This window comes from Marmota flaviventris, chromosome 14 (genome assembly GCF_047511675.1).
Source record: "Marmota flaviventris isolate mMarFla1 chromosome 14, mMarFla1.hap1, whole genome shotgun sequence".
In the NCBI taxonomy this organism is placed as follows: domain Eukaryota; kingdom Metazoa; phylum Chordata; class Mammalia; order Rodentia; family Sciuridae; genus Marmota; species Marmota flaviventris.
Genome location: NC_092511.1, coordinates 58,211,816 through 58,229,863, shown reverse-complemented (window position 1 = coordinate 58,229,863; position 18,048 = coordinate 58,211,816). Strand labels below are relative to the sequence as shown.

General features: G+C 47.1%; 1 protein-coding gene across 1 annotated transcript; it reads left to right on the top strand.

The window, feature by feature from the left end:
* Positions 1-3,490: 3,490 nt before the first annotated feature.
* On the top strand, positions 3,491-17,707 carry Tgfa (transforming growth factor alpha; the record flags this gene model as incomplete). The annotated part of the gene is made up of 4 exons (XM_027934567.2): positions 3,491-3,663; positions 12,542-12,691; positions 15,412-15,521; positions 17,599-17,707. Coding segments are annotated over 4 exons (441 nt in total), but the record flags the coding sequence as incomplete, so codon positions are not given.
* Positions 17,708-18,048: the final 341 nt, after the last annotated feature.

Here is an 18,048-nt window from a genome sequence, read left to right as displayed (position 1 = left end):
GGGTGCTGAGAGAGAGCAGAGTGGCCCGCTCCTCCCCATCCACTTATTTCTCATCCCCTATTTGGAAACCTGTGACAAGTTCCAATGATATCCAGATGCAACAAAGTAGAAACCCTAAGCTCCTGTATGTGTTCATATGCAGTGTGGACTTAATACGGTTCTTGCTCAACAGTGGATTAAAAGTGGGCTTTTAATTAATTATATATGCATATTTTCAGAACATTTCAAAAATATTACATCTGTTATTAAAAAAAATAGGAAAAATATTTTTCATGACTGTGATGATTAACTAGCCTTGAGCTCCCCTTGTCCTCTCTGCCCTTGGTTTTGAGGCAGACGGGTGGAGTCACGGAGGACTGGGAGCACCAGGCTTCTTTTTTTCATGCTGGTCTCTGAATGCACAGAGCAAGATCACCAGATGTCACTAATTTTGCATGGAGTTTCTTCTTAGCTTGGACTCCTTGGGCTTCTTAGTGAACCAAGTAAAGAGACACTGGGTATATCAGCACATGTTTCCCTGTGTGCTTTATGGTTAATGTAGTCCACCGTAGCACGTGACATTCCCTTTGAAAACACCTACAGAGAAAGAGAAGTTGTTCACTGACCACAGAATTGGGGAGTTCAGGACTGGTATGTTTCCATCTAATGAACCATGTGCATCCTTGCTTAGGCTGCCAGGAAGCAAAGAGCTATATTTGTCACTCAGTTATAGCACAGGCACAGGACTTTCTGATGTGAGCTTTGTAGACTAATCTGATGCCTGACAACTTTCCTTTTTGCTCCTCCTATCCTTATTTCCCTTTTGCTTTGATTGCTCCTCCCTCCCTTTCTTCTTTCCCACACACCTTCTTCTCAGTTGTGTCCCATATACGTGGTACCTGTTTTTAGTCTTTTTGTTGGTGTTGGGGATTGAACTCATGCTAAACACCTGAGCCACATCCCCAGCCCTTTTTGAGACGGTCTCGGTAAGTTGTGAGGCTGGCCTCAAACTTGGAATCTTCCTGCCTCCGCCTCTCAAGCCTCTGAGATTCCAGGTGTGCCCTGCTGTACCTGTTTTATAAAACCTCCCAGGACATTTATGATAATAGGCAAAGGACACTTATGATAATAGGCAAAGTACCCATCAGTAGAGGATAAAGGCCACCTTGGCAGAACCCGCTCCTCATCAGGCAGTTTTGGAGAGCAGTGCTCCCAAAAGTCAGAACCAGGAATTTCTTTTAGTGTATCTTCATTAAGTTGACACTCTACCATGAAGCAGCTCAGCAGATTTAAGGCATTAGTACCATATAGGAGTTTGAAAAGCCAGAAGATATCCAGCTCCAAAAAGGATCCCTTGGGGGACTCCTGTCACTTTTCTGAGAGCGTGTTTGTCTCAAACATTTGTGTGCATCAGAACCTCCTGCAGGACAAACAATCCTGACTCCTTAAAAAAAATCATAGGGAAATCTATCACCCAGATTCCTGGGTCCCACCTCAAAGATTCAGTAGGTCAGGGCGGACTCACAACCTTGACTTTCTAACATGCTGTCAGGATGTGAATGAGGCCTTGGCCAATCCACAAACTATGCTTGGAAGAGCTGGGCTCAAAGTGCTGACAAGGGACTTCCTCTAGCCACTAGGTGGTGGTTGAATGTTTGAATGGCCTTTTGTGGAGCTTATCAAAAGCCTTTTCAATATCTTAATTAAATTAGGTCCTCTGGTCTCTAGGTCCTTTCTCTCTGTGTCTGCACAGAGAAGCTAGTGATGCAGACTAGTAACCTTTCCTGCCTTGATTCAGCATCCCCAGAGTCCACTGTTGGGAGTGACTGGCGCTGTTCCTCAGCCTCTAGGCTGCTGGCTGACTGCAGTCAGCTGAGGCCATTGGACCACAGAAGCCCTAGAGTGCCACTCCCCAGAATCCTGCAGCCAGGGGCCCGGACCTGACATCTCCACTTGGTTTTGGGCTTCTCTACTTGTGCTCACAACCATGACTAGGGCTGAGGGAACATTTGAACTGTTAGCTCCATGTCTCCACATTTATGGTGGGAAAGAGGACGATATGCTATATGGGTCTAAACCCCATGCAGAGATTCATTAGTATCCTAGGACTGTGAGTGAGGATAATAAGACAGACAGCTCAGTGGCCTAGATCAGCCAGTTCATTGGGTATAGGACCTACTAAGCATTACCTGGCTAGACCTCAGAGCCACCCATGAGGTAGGTGGCCCCCCATCTTTAGATGCAGAAGCCAGCTAGGAGAGGCTAAGCATGCCATTCCAGGGGGCAGAGGCACAATTAAACCCAGGCCCCTCTGGTTCCAAAGTGCACGTTTAGCCACTACACTCTTGCCTTCCGTGTCAAGGATTCCGTCGTGTTTTCAGCCTGTGATTTCCCCGCCCCCAGTGGAATTATAGGATTTTTAAAATGTGGTACTTCTAGAGGCAATTCATAAATAGAGGACAACGGGCGTTTAACATTTGGTTTGGGCCTTAAACCTCACAATGTGAAATATTCTGCCCTTTTTCACAGAGCAAGAATTCCAAAAGTCATGTTTTGGGGGGAATAAATAAGTAGGAAAGTCTCCCCAAACAGAATGGAAACCTACCTGCCAAGGTGAGGGAGCTGCCAGCAGTGCCACTTGGACAGAATGAGGCCAATGGTGGAGTAAAAAAAAAAAAAAAAAAATCAACCAAAGCAAAGCCTCAGGTGCTGGTCATCAGCCTGTCCGTGTGGTATGCCTGACAGGCGTGGTGCCCAGACTGTGGGGAAGACCTGATCCTGCCCCCTCCTGGCCTCCCAATGGGACTGGGCTGCTCTCATGTGAATTCCTTTGCTTTAGACACATAGCTTCCCCTCTCCTGGCCTCAGCACCAAGAGAAGCCCTGCTGCCAGCTTAGTGTATTCTTCCCAGACTCCTCTGGGTTTAAATTTCATTTGTGTTCTTCAGACCATACAGACCCTATTGGAAGCACACTAACTTCACTTACAATATATCATGAACATCTTTTTGCATCATTAACTATTCTGTCTCTAGCGGGCATAGGTTCCTTTGTGCCCTTCTGGTATTTTGCTTTGAAAAATTTTTTTTATAAAAGCTATCATTTATTTACATATTGAGACCCTTTTTGAGAGGGTCTTGCCAAGTTGCTGAGGCTGGCCTCAAACTTGCATCGTTCCTGTCTCAGCCTCCCAAGTTGTTAGGATTACAGACATGTATCACCACACCCAGTAGAAGCTATATTTTCTTTAAAAATTGATCAGTCACATTATAAAAGTGAAATAAGTAGCTCTTGGGTTGAAATGATGGAATTGTTCTGATGTCTTTGAATCATACCAAATCTTTTGGAGAGATTGTTGAAAATCCAGAAGGCACCTAATGGAGGCACTGTGGTCCTGCACTAGGTACTAGTTATAGAGTGTGGGGGCAAAAAGTGAGTTTTGGAGGGGGTTCCCCAAGGCGGGGACAGGAAGTCCCAGCTATAAGGGTCTTCGCCTTCCTTGACTGGTGGGGTGCAAGCGCCATCTGTGCCCAGATCTGAGCCCAGTGTGTCTTCTCTCCCCAGCAGATCCGCCTGTGGCCGCAGCAGTGGTGTCACATTTTAATGAATGCCCAGATTCCCACACTCAGTTCTGCTTTCATGGAACCTGCAGGTTTTTGGTGCAGGAGGATAAGCCAGCATGTGTGTAAGTATCCCTAGCCCCCGGGGGTGATCCTGCACTCGATTAAAAGAGCATTTGCCTCTGCAAGGCTTGCCAGAAACTCCTCAGAACCCTGAAGTTGGGCTCAGGTTCAGAGCCTCAGGCCACTTGCTTCAGAAACAGGTGGCCAAAAACCCAGGTTTCAGACCCCCTGAGGCAGAACCCCTGTGGAGGTTAGAGCCTGGGCTGCATTTTGAACAAACATCTCAAGTGACTTTTGGATTCATCAAAGTTGAGAAAATTCCTGAATTAATCAACTCTTCCTGGAGGGTGAGGCCCTGGGATAGGTACCTTTGAGTGGCCAGAGGTGTCGAGGACTCTGCACTCTATTTCATTAGCTGGACTGAAGAGAGGCTAAACTGGAAGTGCAGGCAAAGGATTAATGTACATAAAGATGCATCATGGCTTCCACACCTGGCCAACCTCCCCACAGTACTGCTGAGCCCCATCCTGACTTCCTGCATCAGAATCTCCAGGGGTGGAATCCAGGAATCACATTAGTAAAGAGCAACCTTTGATTTCTGTGGTCAGCCAGGTGGGGTAAGAAGGGGACTTGAGGAAAGCTTCCTTGGGCAAGTGGAGGCTGCTCCAGGCCTGGAGTGTCAAGGGGGTGGCACCTGCTGTTACAGGTCAGAAGCTACAACAGGATGAGATGGGAGGAGACGAGGTTGGAGGCCAGAGCCTTTTGGAAGTGAGCCTTTGGCCTCCAGGCAGTAGGAGCCATGTAAGTTTTGAAGAGAGATGTTTTAAGACTGTCTGTAGTTAACTACAATTAGGAGAACCTATACTTAACCTTGGCACTGTTGACATTCGGAGCCAGATAATTTGTTGTTTGGAGCTGAACTGTGCCTTGAAGGACGTTTGCCAGCTTCTACCCACTAGCTGGCCAGAGCACTACCCACCTTAGTGTCGCTACAGACATTGCCAAATGTCCCTGGGGGGCTAATAAGCAGTTCGATGTGAAATTGACATATTCATTGGTCAAAAATGGCCCAGGGCCAGCAATTTCATACAGTCCAACCTAATAGTACAAAATAATGCAAAAAATTTAATTAAAAACCAGCCAGGCACCATTTCAAGCACAATCCATTGTTATCTCATGAAGACTCCACAAGGTGGGTTCAGAGAGATTGTGCCCAGTCCCATAGCAGAGCTTAGATTCGATGGCTCTTAAAACCCAGTCCTTTGGCAGGGTACTTTAGGGCATTAGTTGCAACTAGCCTGGGAAGGACCTGGCCAGGAGAGCCTGCTACAGGCTGATGTGGTGGGAGGGTTTTCAGTCCACAGTCCAGTCTGGGTTCAACCTTGTCCATGTTCAACATCTCTGAGCCTCACCTAGAGAGGACACACAAGCTGGCAACCTTTCTGCTAGGAATGTTTTTAGCTCTAAGAATCTGCCCCAGATGAGAGCCCTCCCCACCTAGTAAAGTGGAGCACAATGAGGTTGATAGTGGAGCACAATGCGGTTGATAGTAGGCACTGTCATTACTCATGATTATCATTCTTATTAAAATGCACATTAGGGGTTTGTTTTTATTAGTAGTCAGGTCACTGGAAAAACACTGGCACTGAAGGGAGTTTGACCACAGCTCTGGAAGCCTGTCTGTAACAGCCAGAAGCCTCCCTTCCAGAGCCCAGAATGGGCCTCCGTGTGCCCTGGCCAAGTTGGGAGGATCCTCTTTGGAGACAAAAGACAAGTCTCTACACCAAGCTCAGGTCTGCTTCCCCGGCACTAGATCAGAAGCTAGTGCAGACTTCCGGTGGCCACCAAGCAAGCCAATCAGTAACTATCTGTGGCTGAAGTTTTTTTTGTTTTTTGTTTTGAGGGGGGAGGTGTGCTGCTCTCCCTTGTCTGGATCCCAAGTCCAGCGTTTGGCTCAATAAAGGTGACTGTCCATCCCATTCTGATAAGTATGTCTACTAAGAATAAACTCTCAGTAAAAGCTGTAGCTTAGGTCAGGGATGGTACCTAGCACTCCACATTGAGCCTCTCATAGATTCTCACCATGTCCTTCTCCACTAAAAATTATTGTAGACGTGGGGAAACTGAAGCTCAGAAAAGGTAAGAAACTTGCCCAGAGTTGGTAGAGGTGGGATTCACCCTAATTATTCCAGCTCCTGCCCACAGGGCACTCTGCCTCAGCTCGAAAAATCCACATCAAATCACTAAGCATTTTTGTTTCCAAGGAACGTGTTGACTTCTCCCCTTATAGATAGAGCTGCTTCCAGAGAAGGTCAGGTTCATTCCCAAGCTCTTCTGACCAGACTTTTAACAAGTCCTTCCTAAGAACATGAGACAGCCAAGGCAATTGGGCAGAGCTGGCCCTCTGGGGAGGCATGGCTACACCAACCCTTCCCACCTCTTGACCTCAGTTTCCGCTCTGGACTTTGGCATCCTGGGGGCAGTATTCAGTCCACAAGGACTATGTGGCAGTAGAAGATGCTCCACTTCCTTTTTTGCTGGCTTTATTGTATTCGCAGTGTTTTAGAAGTTAGGTTCTGCATTTCCCTGCAGATACCCAATTTCTCTTGAAGAAAGGCAGCCCTGGGCTGGGACTCAGACATACCCCCACCTCTCTGAGGGATACTCCAACACCAAAGCACAGTGTCGGTCTCCATCTTCTGCTTCCCCTAGCCCACTGCACTCCCCTCAGTCACCCACTTGAGCCCAGGGCTGGGAGTGTTCAGCCCTTAGACAGGATCTGAAATCAGGCCCTTCTGGCTCTGACCTAGCAGGGTGGTGGCAGGAGCAGGGGGATGTATGGTCCCACCTGCACAGCATGCTCAGGGTGCCCAGCCACACCCTTAGCAGGAGGCAAAGGGAGCCCCGTGCCAGAGCTGTCTCGTAAGCTCTGGAGGACAGGACCACACCTTATACCTTTATATATTTACAGTCCTCAGAAGAATGTTCTAACTACTTAATTCCCACTAGACCAGAAACTGTGTCCGTGCAGAGAAAGCCAGAACATTCTGTCTCTGCTTCTAAGAACCGCCCCAGCTTTCGGGAGCTGACACACACAACATTCTGGTCAATAAAACTGACATACCTTGAGGTATGGCCCCATCTGTCACAGCATTATAAAGAACCCACAGTGAGCCAAGAAGATGGTTTCAAAATATACATTTTTAGACTTCGTCTTCTAATAAGAAGTCCTTAAGTTTCCAGAAAAACCTAAAAATAACATCTTGTACTGTAAGATGAGAGAATGAAAAAAAAAAATAGTCAAAAGTGGCCAAAGGTAGTGAAAAATCATCCTCAAACATTTATGCTTCACCTGAGCCCCGGGCTGTTCGTCTGCACATTTATGGCTCCCTTTGCCCATCTGCTTGCTGAAGTTCTTCTGTCCTAGTAGAGATTTAGCAGAAAATGTGCAGAGACAGTGAAGCTACAGACATGGGTGGTTAGGCACCACTTTTCCCTGAGGCGGATTCCTCAAACTGTTGGGCTGCTGCCTGTGAAAGCCTTCAAACAAAAGAAAACAGTCAGCGGAAGCCATCTCAGTGACAAGTTTTAAGGGTTCTAGTGTTGGCAACCAGAGGCAGCTAGCTCAGAGTTTCTCACCTGTACCAAATGCTCCAGCCCCCAGACTCCCTGACAACTTTCCCACAGCGAGTGTGAAAACAAACTACTGCTAGCCAAGGAAAACATTCCACAGCACATTCCAGTGCAATCGGAATAGTCGAACTTCCAGAGATATTGGTGGCCATTGATGCACCAGCATGCTGCCCATGACTAATGGCCCACCTCCCCGGAGATAGTGACCATGTGCCTACTGGTACATGAGCTGCTTGATGTAGGTCTATTATCTTCTCACCTAGCCAAGGGGCAGGGGTTAAGCAGTAGGGTGTCCCTCTCATCCACAGATCTGGAGAAATTGCTTATCCCCATTCTCTCCCCATCTCCACCTGTACCAGGTAGGGTCACACTAGGCACCCTAATGAAGTCAAAGGAATGGATTTGGAGGTCAGACACTCCCAAGTTAAAATCCAGCTGAGTTCTCAGACAAGGGACTTAGCCCTATTAAGCCTGAATTTGTTTATTTATAAAATGGGGTTGCTAATACTTCATGGGTTCATAATGAGGACTCAGTGACAGTAATTATCAAAAGTAAATGCTGTCCAAGACAAGAGCCACTAGACATGTGGGGCTATTTAAATTAATTGACTTAATTAGAATTTAGTTTCTCTGTCACACTAGCCAGTGGCTACTGCATTAGACTCACTGGATAAAGACAATTCTGTCATCATTATAAAAGCTCTAGAGGACAGCATAAGGGACCAAGCAAGCCTGCTTCCTAGCAAACAGTTGAATTCTTATGCTGTGCTATCAGCCGCCCTAGGCACTATCACCACATCTCAGGGATATTGTAAGTTCCTGCTCAAAGGAGTAGAAAACATGTAGGCATCCCACACGACCCTTGGATCAGAGCTGCAAAGGCAGATCCAGCATCCTCCCAGCCCTGGAATGGAGAGAGGGTAGGACTGGGCAAATCCTAATACACATGCCACTGGACCCAGTATACCCACTCCTCCCCCTGCCCTGTGGGATTTCTCCATGTTAAAGGCAAATTAATGTAAAACATATTTCTAAACCATTTCAACTTGGTCCTGGACTGTCACATCCAAGACTTTAGCTTGAGACCTATACCAAAAGAGTTGGCTAGTAAGCAGTGTACTAGCCTCTCACCAGAGGCTACATCACTGCTTATGAAGATAATATATCTCAAGAGCCCTAAAAATGTTCCCATTCTTTTATTGAGGTCTTTTTAGCACTTGTAAAGTGCAATAAACAGTGCCTAACTCATTTAACTTTCATAACTCTTTGAGATTGTATCTTTAAAATGCAAAAGTAATAAGACCTATCAATCTGTGAACCAGGGAAATTAACTAACTCCTTCAAGGTCACACAGGCAATAAGTAGGGAAAGGGCTCGGACCCCATGACAATTTGGCTGCAGAGTCTGTGCCATGTTGTACCTACCTTTGGGATCCTGTCCTGAGGACATTATCTTTGTGCACACATCTTTGTTTGCATTTGAGATTATCACCTGGCATTAGTTGTAGTATCATAGTTGGATGGAGTCTGAGTGATTAGAGTTTGGAGAGGCAAACTACACATATAAAGTATTAAGTTGGCATTTTAAATGATTTTTGCACTGTTTGGTAATGATGGTAAAATGGTGCAGGGATGTTAAATGAGAAATTTATGCTTAAAATGACATAGAAATAGCATAAAAGGAATCGTGGCTTGGGCTGTCATGAGTGGGGTTAGGGCTGCATTTCTTTCTGCTCTGTTATAGTTATGTGCTTTCCGATTTGCTTGGAAATGTTCCTTTTCTGGTTGAGGAAAATTTTTCTTCAAGAACACAGTACTACATGTATTTTCAAATCTCTCAACATTTTAAAAGCGTACCGTGAACCAGGTAGAAAGGGAAGACCCAAAATGTCATAGCAGAGGAAAAAGAAAGGTATTTCTTTGCCTACAGCCACAATGTTTGCTCCTACAAAAAGCACCAAAGCAACCTTCAGACTTCATCAGCAACAGAAACAAAAAGCCCCAGGAACCCACCTGTCTGGATCCTCTTGCTGCTCTGATGTGCTCCTGGCCCCTCCTCAACTGTGCCCTTTCCTTTTTCTCTTGCACTTGACTTTATTTTTGCTCTTATTATGGGAACATAGCTTCAATATGATTCCGGTGCCTCATTTTCAGAATTATGAAAACAAACCAGCTTTCTAGAATCTTGTGTTTGACCAACGACCAAGACAGGAGAGAGAATGGTCAAGTGGCATAAGATGTTCGGTTACACATCTCCCATTTACCTCTGTCAGATAACTCCTCAGATTATTTTCTTAAATGGGGGTGCAACTGCTCCTATTTCCCCAGCATCTGCTATGAGGGAGCCCATTGTACAGCTGCCACCCTAGGAAAATGCTCAGAGAGCAAGGGAGAAAGGGAAACGGGCAGATGAACTTGGTTCTCAATTCCGTGCACTTAAATGGTAGTTTTACCTCAGTGGGTCTCAGGCCTTGGTGCCCAGACCAATTGAACGAGCGTCTCCAGGGGTGTGGCCTTGGCCCTGGTTTTCCTGAGCTTCCCAGATGATTCTCATGTGCAGCCAGATGGGAACCAGTACATGCCTGGGGTAAAGGAGAGGACAGCAGCTGAGTCAAGCATGAGTCATTTACAGCCCAGTGAAGTGACTCTCCCTCCTAGTGTGACTTATGCCTAAAATCATCAGCATAAATTTAAGTTTAATATTAAAAATAAGTTTTCCAAACTGTTTCTTTAAAAAAAAAGTGATGGTGGTGGGGGGGGTGTTACTAAACCTTTTTTCTTATCCTCCTCACAAAGAGAATCTGAGAAGCAGGGCACTTTGTAGTACCAGGCCCTGCCCCACAGGAGCAAGGAGGTTGGGAAGAGCCACTAAAGGAGGGGTAGGAAAATGGACAGATGAGGGACTGGGCCAATGAATGTGTCTAAATTATATGTTTTTGGAGAATGTGGTCTTTGAGTTAGAGTCTGAGGAAGAGAGCAAAGAAGAATATTCCAGGCCAGGAGGAGTTAGCACTGACAAATGGGATGCAGCTGCAGAATGAATGAAGGGCTGCCCTCTAAGTGCCCAGGTGCCAATCACTTTGCTGGGTGCAGTGCATATATTTAAAAGTGGGCCCGTGGGGTAGATTAGGACCCTGGCATGGTTGGGGCACCAAACATCAAATAGAAGAAGCCCACAATGCAGATGGCCTCTCTGGAAGGTAGGGAGCCACAGGATATAAACTTGATTACAGGACAGAGGAGGAACTTTTGCCCAGTTTTCTTTAGACACTGACAGCTCAGATGTCAGCTCTGCCTGAGCCAGTCACCTCCCAGCCTTGAGTCCCCTGTCACTTTTGTCTTTGCATTGTTTTGTTAAAAATCAAACAAAATCCACCTCTGTCCCACTACTCCAAACCCTGAGAGTATTCTTAACAAGATTTCAATGATCCCGACCCTTTTCCAAGAGAAGTCATTAGAGATCCCTCCACCATCCAAGGTCTGCACTCCCCTCCCTGGTCTGTAGAGAGCCCTACAGGGCATTTCCCATCCTAGGGGCTCTCCCTCAGCCTCCTCCTTTACCAAACATTGCAGACCCTTTGCACCTTGCTAAATTAGAACTCTAAAATGCTGCCCTCTATTTGTCAGTGCTAATTCCTCCTGTCCTCCTGGTCATTCTTTTTTTTTTTTTTAACCTTTTCAAGATTATAAGGCTAAGCCAAAAGCCAGAACTGTGATAACTCTGACATTCTCACCCCAGGCTCTTATAGGCAAAGCTGCATGGTACATGAGAGCACCCAAACTCAGGTCAACAGACCTGGGTACAAACTCCTCTGATATCCCTAGAATGGAAGGTGCAAGAAAGGCAAATACAGAATTAAATATGCAAACAAAACAAAAGCACAAATGCTTAAATTTAAACCAATGACTACCTTTAAATAGGTTACAGAAAACTTCATGCCCTGGCATCCCAAGCTAAAGCCTTCAGTAGCAACTTTTTCAACATCTTTTGTTTTCCATAAATCTTAAGCTGGTATAATACCTATTCTTTCAACATTAAAATGCTTCAACTTTTGTTAACATTGGGCAAAAATCTGTGCTCCAGGGAAACATACTATGTTTATCCTGTGACTCCAAGTACCTTTCTGGTCTGGCTGCCCAGGAGCGCTGAAGTAATAAGGGAATCAAAAGTGTAATGGCCCTGGGACCAGCCTGGCACCATGGCAGGTGCCCTGAGACTGTTAATCCCCTTTCAGTTTTCCTTGTTCTTCAAAGGAACAAGGAAAGGTTACAGGCTAATCAAAAAGCAGACTTTAAAAAAAGATTCAGCTATTATTGTCATATCTGGGTGGAGAGCAAAACTGAAACTTTATATCCAGCATGTGATGCGGGGCTACCCCTCAAAAAAGTCCCCTATGGGAAGAAAGCTCCCCCACTCCAATCAAGATGGTGGTTCAGATATTTTCACTGACAATAAAAAAGGTACCAGTGTGTGAGCCAAGTCCTCTATTGAGAGGAATGATGCTTGGGGAAGGGGAGAATACCTGTAAAAGAAGATGACCAAGATTTCCTTGTGGCTAGAGCACATCCTGGAGAACCAGGGGTGAGATGAGATCCACTTGTGCAAGGCAGGAGGTTGTTATTGTCATGATCAAAGACAGAGAAACTCAGAAGAGTTATCAATAGCAGGAACACACCACTATGAGTGCGCACGTTCATGAGGGCACCAGTACGTTCACACATGTGACCTCCTGGCACCCTGATCCTATAGTGGACGTAGGCCAGGTATTGTTGGTCATGAGGACACCAGGGTTCACCACAAGGCTGGCAACTTCAGTCAGTCCTACAGTGACCAGGTAGTGGTGCTAGGTTCCCCCTGTACACGGGGCCACCCAGCAAGTAAGTACTTGTAGGACTAAATCAACTTAAAAAGGCTAAGCACAGCCTATGTCTCCAACTACTTTAATGTATTTTCTTGCTCTCATCTGAAATTCTGAATAAACATTTGGTTTAAAAATAACCTGGATTTTTATGAACTGCTAAAATGAAGTTCTTGTCATAAACACATTTGCTGCCTTTATTCCAAGATTTAGCACAGTAACAATTATGAAGTGCTTTAGCAGCACCTCTCCTGCTCAGGAATAGGAATCAGTCCCCCCACTCCTAGAACGCAGTGCCTGTGGCAGGGACACCATTGTCCCGTAGCAAAGGCTAGAAGGCCCCTTTGTGCTTTTCCTATGGGTTCTAGGTCGCTTCAGCCCGGTCCTCCCTGCACACTGAGGAACAAGACCTTCTATCAGGAGCGTGCTGATGTTCCTTTCTTCCACAGCTGCCATTCTGGGTACGTGGGTGCACGCTGTGAGCACGCAGACCTCCTGGCCGTGGTGGCTGCCAGCCAGAAGAAGCAAGCTATCACTGCGTTGGTGGTGGTCTCCATTGTGGCCCTGGCTGTCCTCATCATTGCATGTGTGCTGATACAGTGAGTAGTTGCTGCCCCCAAGTCAGGTCCCCTGCCCTACCAGGGACCTCTGCTCCCTGGCCACTTAACAGGGCTACCTCAGCACAGCTGGTTGCTATGAACCATGAGTAACATCAGCAAAGCTTAGAGGAACTATGATGACTTTTGGCACAGCATGGCAGCCAAGCTGTGTAAGGGCCTGGCGCATCCTGGGAGGGGCCCCTGTGGTGGGTCTGTATGTTGCTCAAAGCCAATGTCAAACCATAGGCACACTCCCTCTCCACTGTTGGGGTACAGCCTTGAGGATAGTGATGAGATGGACAAGTGCCCCCAGAGAGAACTGGAAACAGCTCCCCGACTTCTCTGGGCAGTAGAAGAAGCATTTTCTCTCTGCAGAAGGCACTTTGCCAATTCCAAAGTCCCATCAAAGGCCATTGTCACCATTTTTACATGCTGATGACCTGCACAGCCTCCCCTTTTCCCCACCACTCTGCCTTCTTCATCCTCCAAAGTCCAGTTTCTGGGTTAGAGTTCTATCCTCCAGCTATTCTGAGCCCTAGACTCAGGGAAACCCTTTTCACAAGCATCTTGGCCTCATTTGCTTGCTCTACCCAAGGAACTGCTCTCCAGAATCAGAGACCCTGGGAATACCCTCTGCTGTATTCCCAGCACTAGGCTGGATTTCCTACCTGGAAATATCTGAAGTCTGAGTCAGAGAGCAAGAACTCTGAGGAGTTCTCAGGAGGAATTCTCAGGTCAGCACAGTGCTGGTTGAGTCATGGTGGAGACAGTAGCAAAGCTGGAGTACACACACAGCTACATGTTAATGCAGGAAGCCGCACTTCCCCCTCTAGAGGCGCCTAGGTTTCACTCAAAAACAGGCTCCGTCCTGTTGGTTTGTTAGTCCAGTACTATCCCATCAGCTGAAGCTCATGCCTCTGGTTCCTGACAACAAATGAGGAGCCTCTTAGAGCCCCAGCTTTTGGCAGTAGCCACGGCCTGCTCACACCTTTCCCCCGGGCCAAGTCAGCACTAAGTGAGGGAGGATAGAGTCGGCACTGAGGTGGCCTTTCCTTCCTCCCTAGGCAGAATCCATTCCCCTTGCAGGCATCCTGGGAAAGCACGGTTGTGGGGAATAGACAAGAAGCGTTGGTTTGGGTGGGGCACATCCCAGACTGTCAACTCAGAGACCCTTCCAGGGGAGCAGGAGTCACCTAGTGTACTGCTGCCCTCACTTCCCATGGCCAGCTAGCTGTTTCCGTAGCCAAGAGGGTTCTTATCCTTATGAACCCCTGTGGGTCTTTCAAGAGAGACTTAAAAACTAACTTTTTCAGATTCTGTGGGGACAAGAAAAATCTAGATGCCTGGATACCATCTTTTATTCCCATAGAAGTGGCCAGTCCCACCTCTTTGCTGTCCCTGTCCCTACTAGAAACTAAGCTTCTGGTTGCCTGGACAGAGGGTATTACTGAGTCACACAGTCCAGGCTGAGACCAGCTCTCCCATGCTAGAGGGCTCTAGATGCCTTGATTCCATTGCCCTGGGACACCTTAGCTGGGAAATGACCAGGGCAAGTCTGCCTGGCTTAGACCTAGAATCAAGGCCTTAAACTCTTTCCAACATGGAATGAGCTGGTTACAGCCCAGACTCTGTAGCTCAGGAGGGCCTCCGGCCCCACACTACACTGACCTCTCATTTTCCATTTGTGACAGAAGTAGCTTAGGCAGAAAGGCCTCAGGGGCCCTTCTCAGCACTGCTGCCCAAAGTTTCATGGGCTTAGTAATTTTCCTAGCTTCATATTCCAGGGCAGGGCAGAGAGGGGCTGGAGTGGGGTTCTGAAAATACCACCTGGCAGCAAGAGACACAGCCACGGGCTTGTTTCAGCATCTGCTTTTGGGCTCACATCAGTTTGGACACTTCCCCCAGCCCATGTACATTAATCATATATACATTAAGATTATAATGAATGGGAATGGAGCCCTTGCTGGTAGCCCAAGGAAAACAGCTGACAATGTCTCTAGGTAATTTTGTTTTTCCCCGGTGGCACTGGGGATGGAACCCAGGGCTAGGAGGTGGTAATGAATGTCCGGGTACTTTCCTCCCTGCTCCTGTTCCAGGCTCCTCAGTTCTTTGGGCTTGCTAACTCTGGAAACTGCTCATTCCTGCCCACAGAGGGAGATAGGAGCCTTCTTAACCCTTATGCTTCCAGACTCCGGGTAACAGGTTTACAGAGAAGTTGGATTTTCCATTACGAGAGAATTTGGGTCCTCAGAGGAGGATTCAAAGCCATTGAGATCCATGACTCATTCTTTCTTTCCATGGGCCAACTCTGCCCATCCAAGTTTCCTGCTTCACTCCTGGCAATGCCTGGTGAATGACCACCCCCCCCCCCCCCGAATCCTTGCAGTCCTGCCAGCCTGAGGGTGGTGACTGAGCGCAAGCCTAATGGTCATTCCACTACATTCATGGAGTTTCTCAACTGGTTCTTTATGGAGAAAGCTGCTGGGTGGCTGGTCAGCCCCCTCTGACAACCATGTAGCCCGGCGAGTCCAGAGCTTCAGAAATGGTGCTGGTCTTTTGTTGTGGGCCAGCATCAGGTCCAAAGGCCACCAGTCTTCAAGGGCTCCCTCTGGTGCCTGAACTTCTAGAGGACCCTCGGGAAGGCTAGTTGAGTCTTAGAGCTGCCTGGCCAGGCCTCCCGCTGAGCTCCAGTTCACACCATCTTCTCTCCTCCTTTGTAGCTGTTGCCAGGTCCGAAAACACTGTGAGTGGTGCCGCACCCTCATCTGCCGGCACGAGAAGCCCAGTGCCCTCCTGAAGGGAAGGACTGCTTGCTGCCACTCAGAAACAGGTAGAGGGCTGCGTGGGGGATTTAGGAGGCACTCCTGGGTGGGAAGAAATGACCACCTTCTCCGGGTTGGTGCAGAAGTCTGAGGAGGAAGAAGCAGGAAGGGGGGAGGCTATTTTATTCTATTAAGTCAGTTTGGGTTCATTCCAAGGTGTGTCTGACTTAGAAAGGAGTTCTTTCATCCTTACTGGTGACTGTGTAACCTGCGACAAGTCAATATTAGAGAGCCTGTGTCTTAAGAAGATGCTGTATAAGTCAGATGAGTACTGACACAAAGCACATAATTAGCATATACCAAATTATAGATAGTCCAATGTTTGTTCTCTTCCCCTTTTCCATTGGCCAGTGAAAGTTCTCTAAGGACCTTCACACTCTTAGACCTAGTGTTCCCCATTAAGTTTAACATTGTTTTAGGGTTTTCATCAACATCCATGAAGATTGGATCTCTGGATATGAGGCCAATAGGCTGCTCAGGACCCCTGTTCTGAGCATTATTGGCTCTGGTCTCCAGGAGTCAAAACTTTATCCAGACCCTATGGAAATTCTCACCCACATCAACAGCCTTTCCAGAGATGCTATGTCATCCAAGTCCCTCATAACAAAATTCCTTTTGAAGAAGTAATGGGGTCAGGAGACAATCGCTGAAGTCCAATCCACCAGGAATGTGTAGGAAACAGTTGGCATTTCAGATGCTCCGGTTGCACAGAGAGGGCAGGGAGAAAAAGGCAGATACTCATGTGTTCATTAAACCTCATGGCAATCTGTTGTGGAGGGAGTTGGAGGACCAGTAGCCTTGTTTCCCTGGTTTTTATTTCAGTAACCTTAGTAATTGTGGAAGAGAAGTACTTAAGAGCTGTAGACTTCCTAAATCTTCAGAACATTCTAAGGATTAATGGATGCATATCCTCAAGAGGATAATGTAATGCAGTGGCTAAACTGGGTCCACTGAGGGCCTTTTGGGTCCCACAATGAGTCAGTAAAAAATTGAGGACCAGGGATTTTGAAGTCCCTCTTCTTCCACTACCTTGAGGGACCATCCATGGAGCTAATGAAGGTGGATATTCTTTTCTTGTAACAACAATATAAAAATGTTTAAACATTTTAAGAAAACATGATTTTATAGCATTTGTCTGACTCTCAGAAGTCATATGGGGTAGAGTAAGTTTCTTCTTAATGTCACTTTTCTCCCCACCTTTGAAAGTAAGCTTTGAGCCAGGAATGGATCTGGCTTTTCAGAGATGGCCACTGAAGGTGAAACCCCTCTCCCCGAGATGACGCATGCCACCAGGCCAGCTGGGCCTAAAGGATGGGTGAATGGGGGGGGGGGGGGGGTACTACACACAAACCCTGTTGAAGATGTGATTCACCCTGAACCAGGGCACTCCCCTCCACATATCCAGAGGAACCACCAGACAAACCAGGGCAGGTAGCTAACCAGGCTGAGCTGGATTCAGGAGCTGAGGACTATATCAACCCCAGAAGAAACCCTTAGGGAGCATCTACTAAAAAATAATGGGTCTTTTTTTTTTTTGGTGGGGGTACTGGGGATTGAACTCAGGTCACTCAACCACTGAGTCACATCCCCAGCCCTATTTTGTATTTTATTTAGAGACAGGGCCTCACTGTTGCTGAGACTGGCTTTGAACTCATGATCCTCCCACCTCAGCCTCCTGAGCCACTGGGATTACATGCATGCGCCACTGCACCCGGCAATGGGTCCATTTTTGTATGGTCTTAGGGGGAAGGCATTTTACACTAAGCTCTATGGGCTGCCCACCAAGCCACCACTCAGAGGAACAAGCTAGGTTGAATTGAGTCACTAATGAGAGGGTCCATTCACCTTCCCATCTCCCTTCTCTTCTGCTACAACTCATTTCACTTTGTCACCCTTGCTGACTTCCTTTGGCATTGAAAGCACAATTTCAGAAGTGCTCCCCTGAGGCTGAGACAGCAGGATTGAGACTCTGCCTAACTGCTCAAGAGAACCTGGTGGCATTAGCTAATGCCGTCTCCAAGTCTCCTTCCCAGCTTGGCTTAGGTCTGGCCCACAGCATATTAACCTGTTTTTCCTTCCTGCCAGTGGTCTGAGGAGCCCCAAGGAGGAGTTTGGCCAGGTGGACTGTGGCAGCCTGATGGAGAGAAGCCTCCTATAGGTCAGCAGCACCAGGGATGCCTGGGATTTGCCAGAAGACCTTTCCTACTTTGCCTGTGATCACCTGTGCAGCCTTTCATCTTCTGTGGGCCTTCAAAACTCTATCGAGAACTCTGTCTGCTTGGATTTGGTATGCTCTGGAAAAGAAGTCAGTGGATCACAATTTAAAGACTGGTTAAGTGATAACGGCAAAGGAGTGGCCTTCCTGTTTACCTACATCGGGTGTGTGCAACGGTCTCCCACCAGTCATGGATTCCAGGCTGTATTTCTTCTTAATGGGCTACCTCCCCTCAACAGAATCCTGCCCAATACTGGAGATTCTATTGTTGTTACTGTTTTCTCACATGGCATAGAAAGTGGTGAAGAGGAAATGGCTTA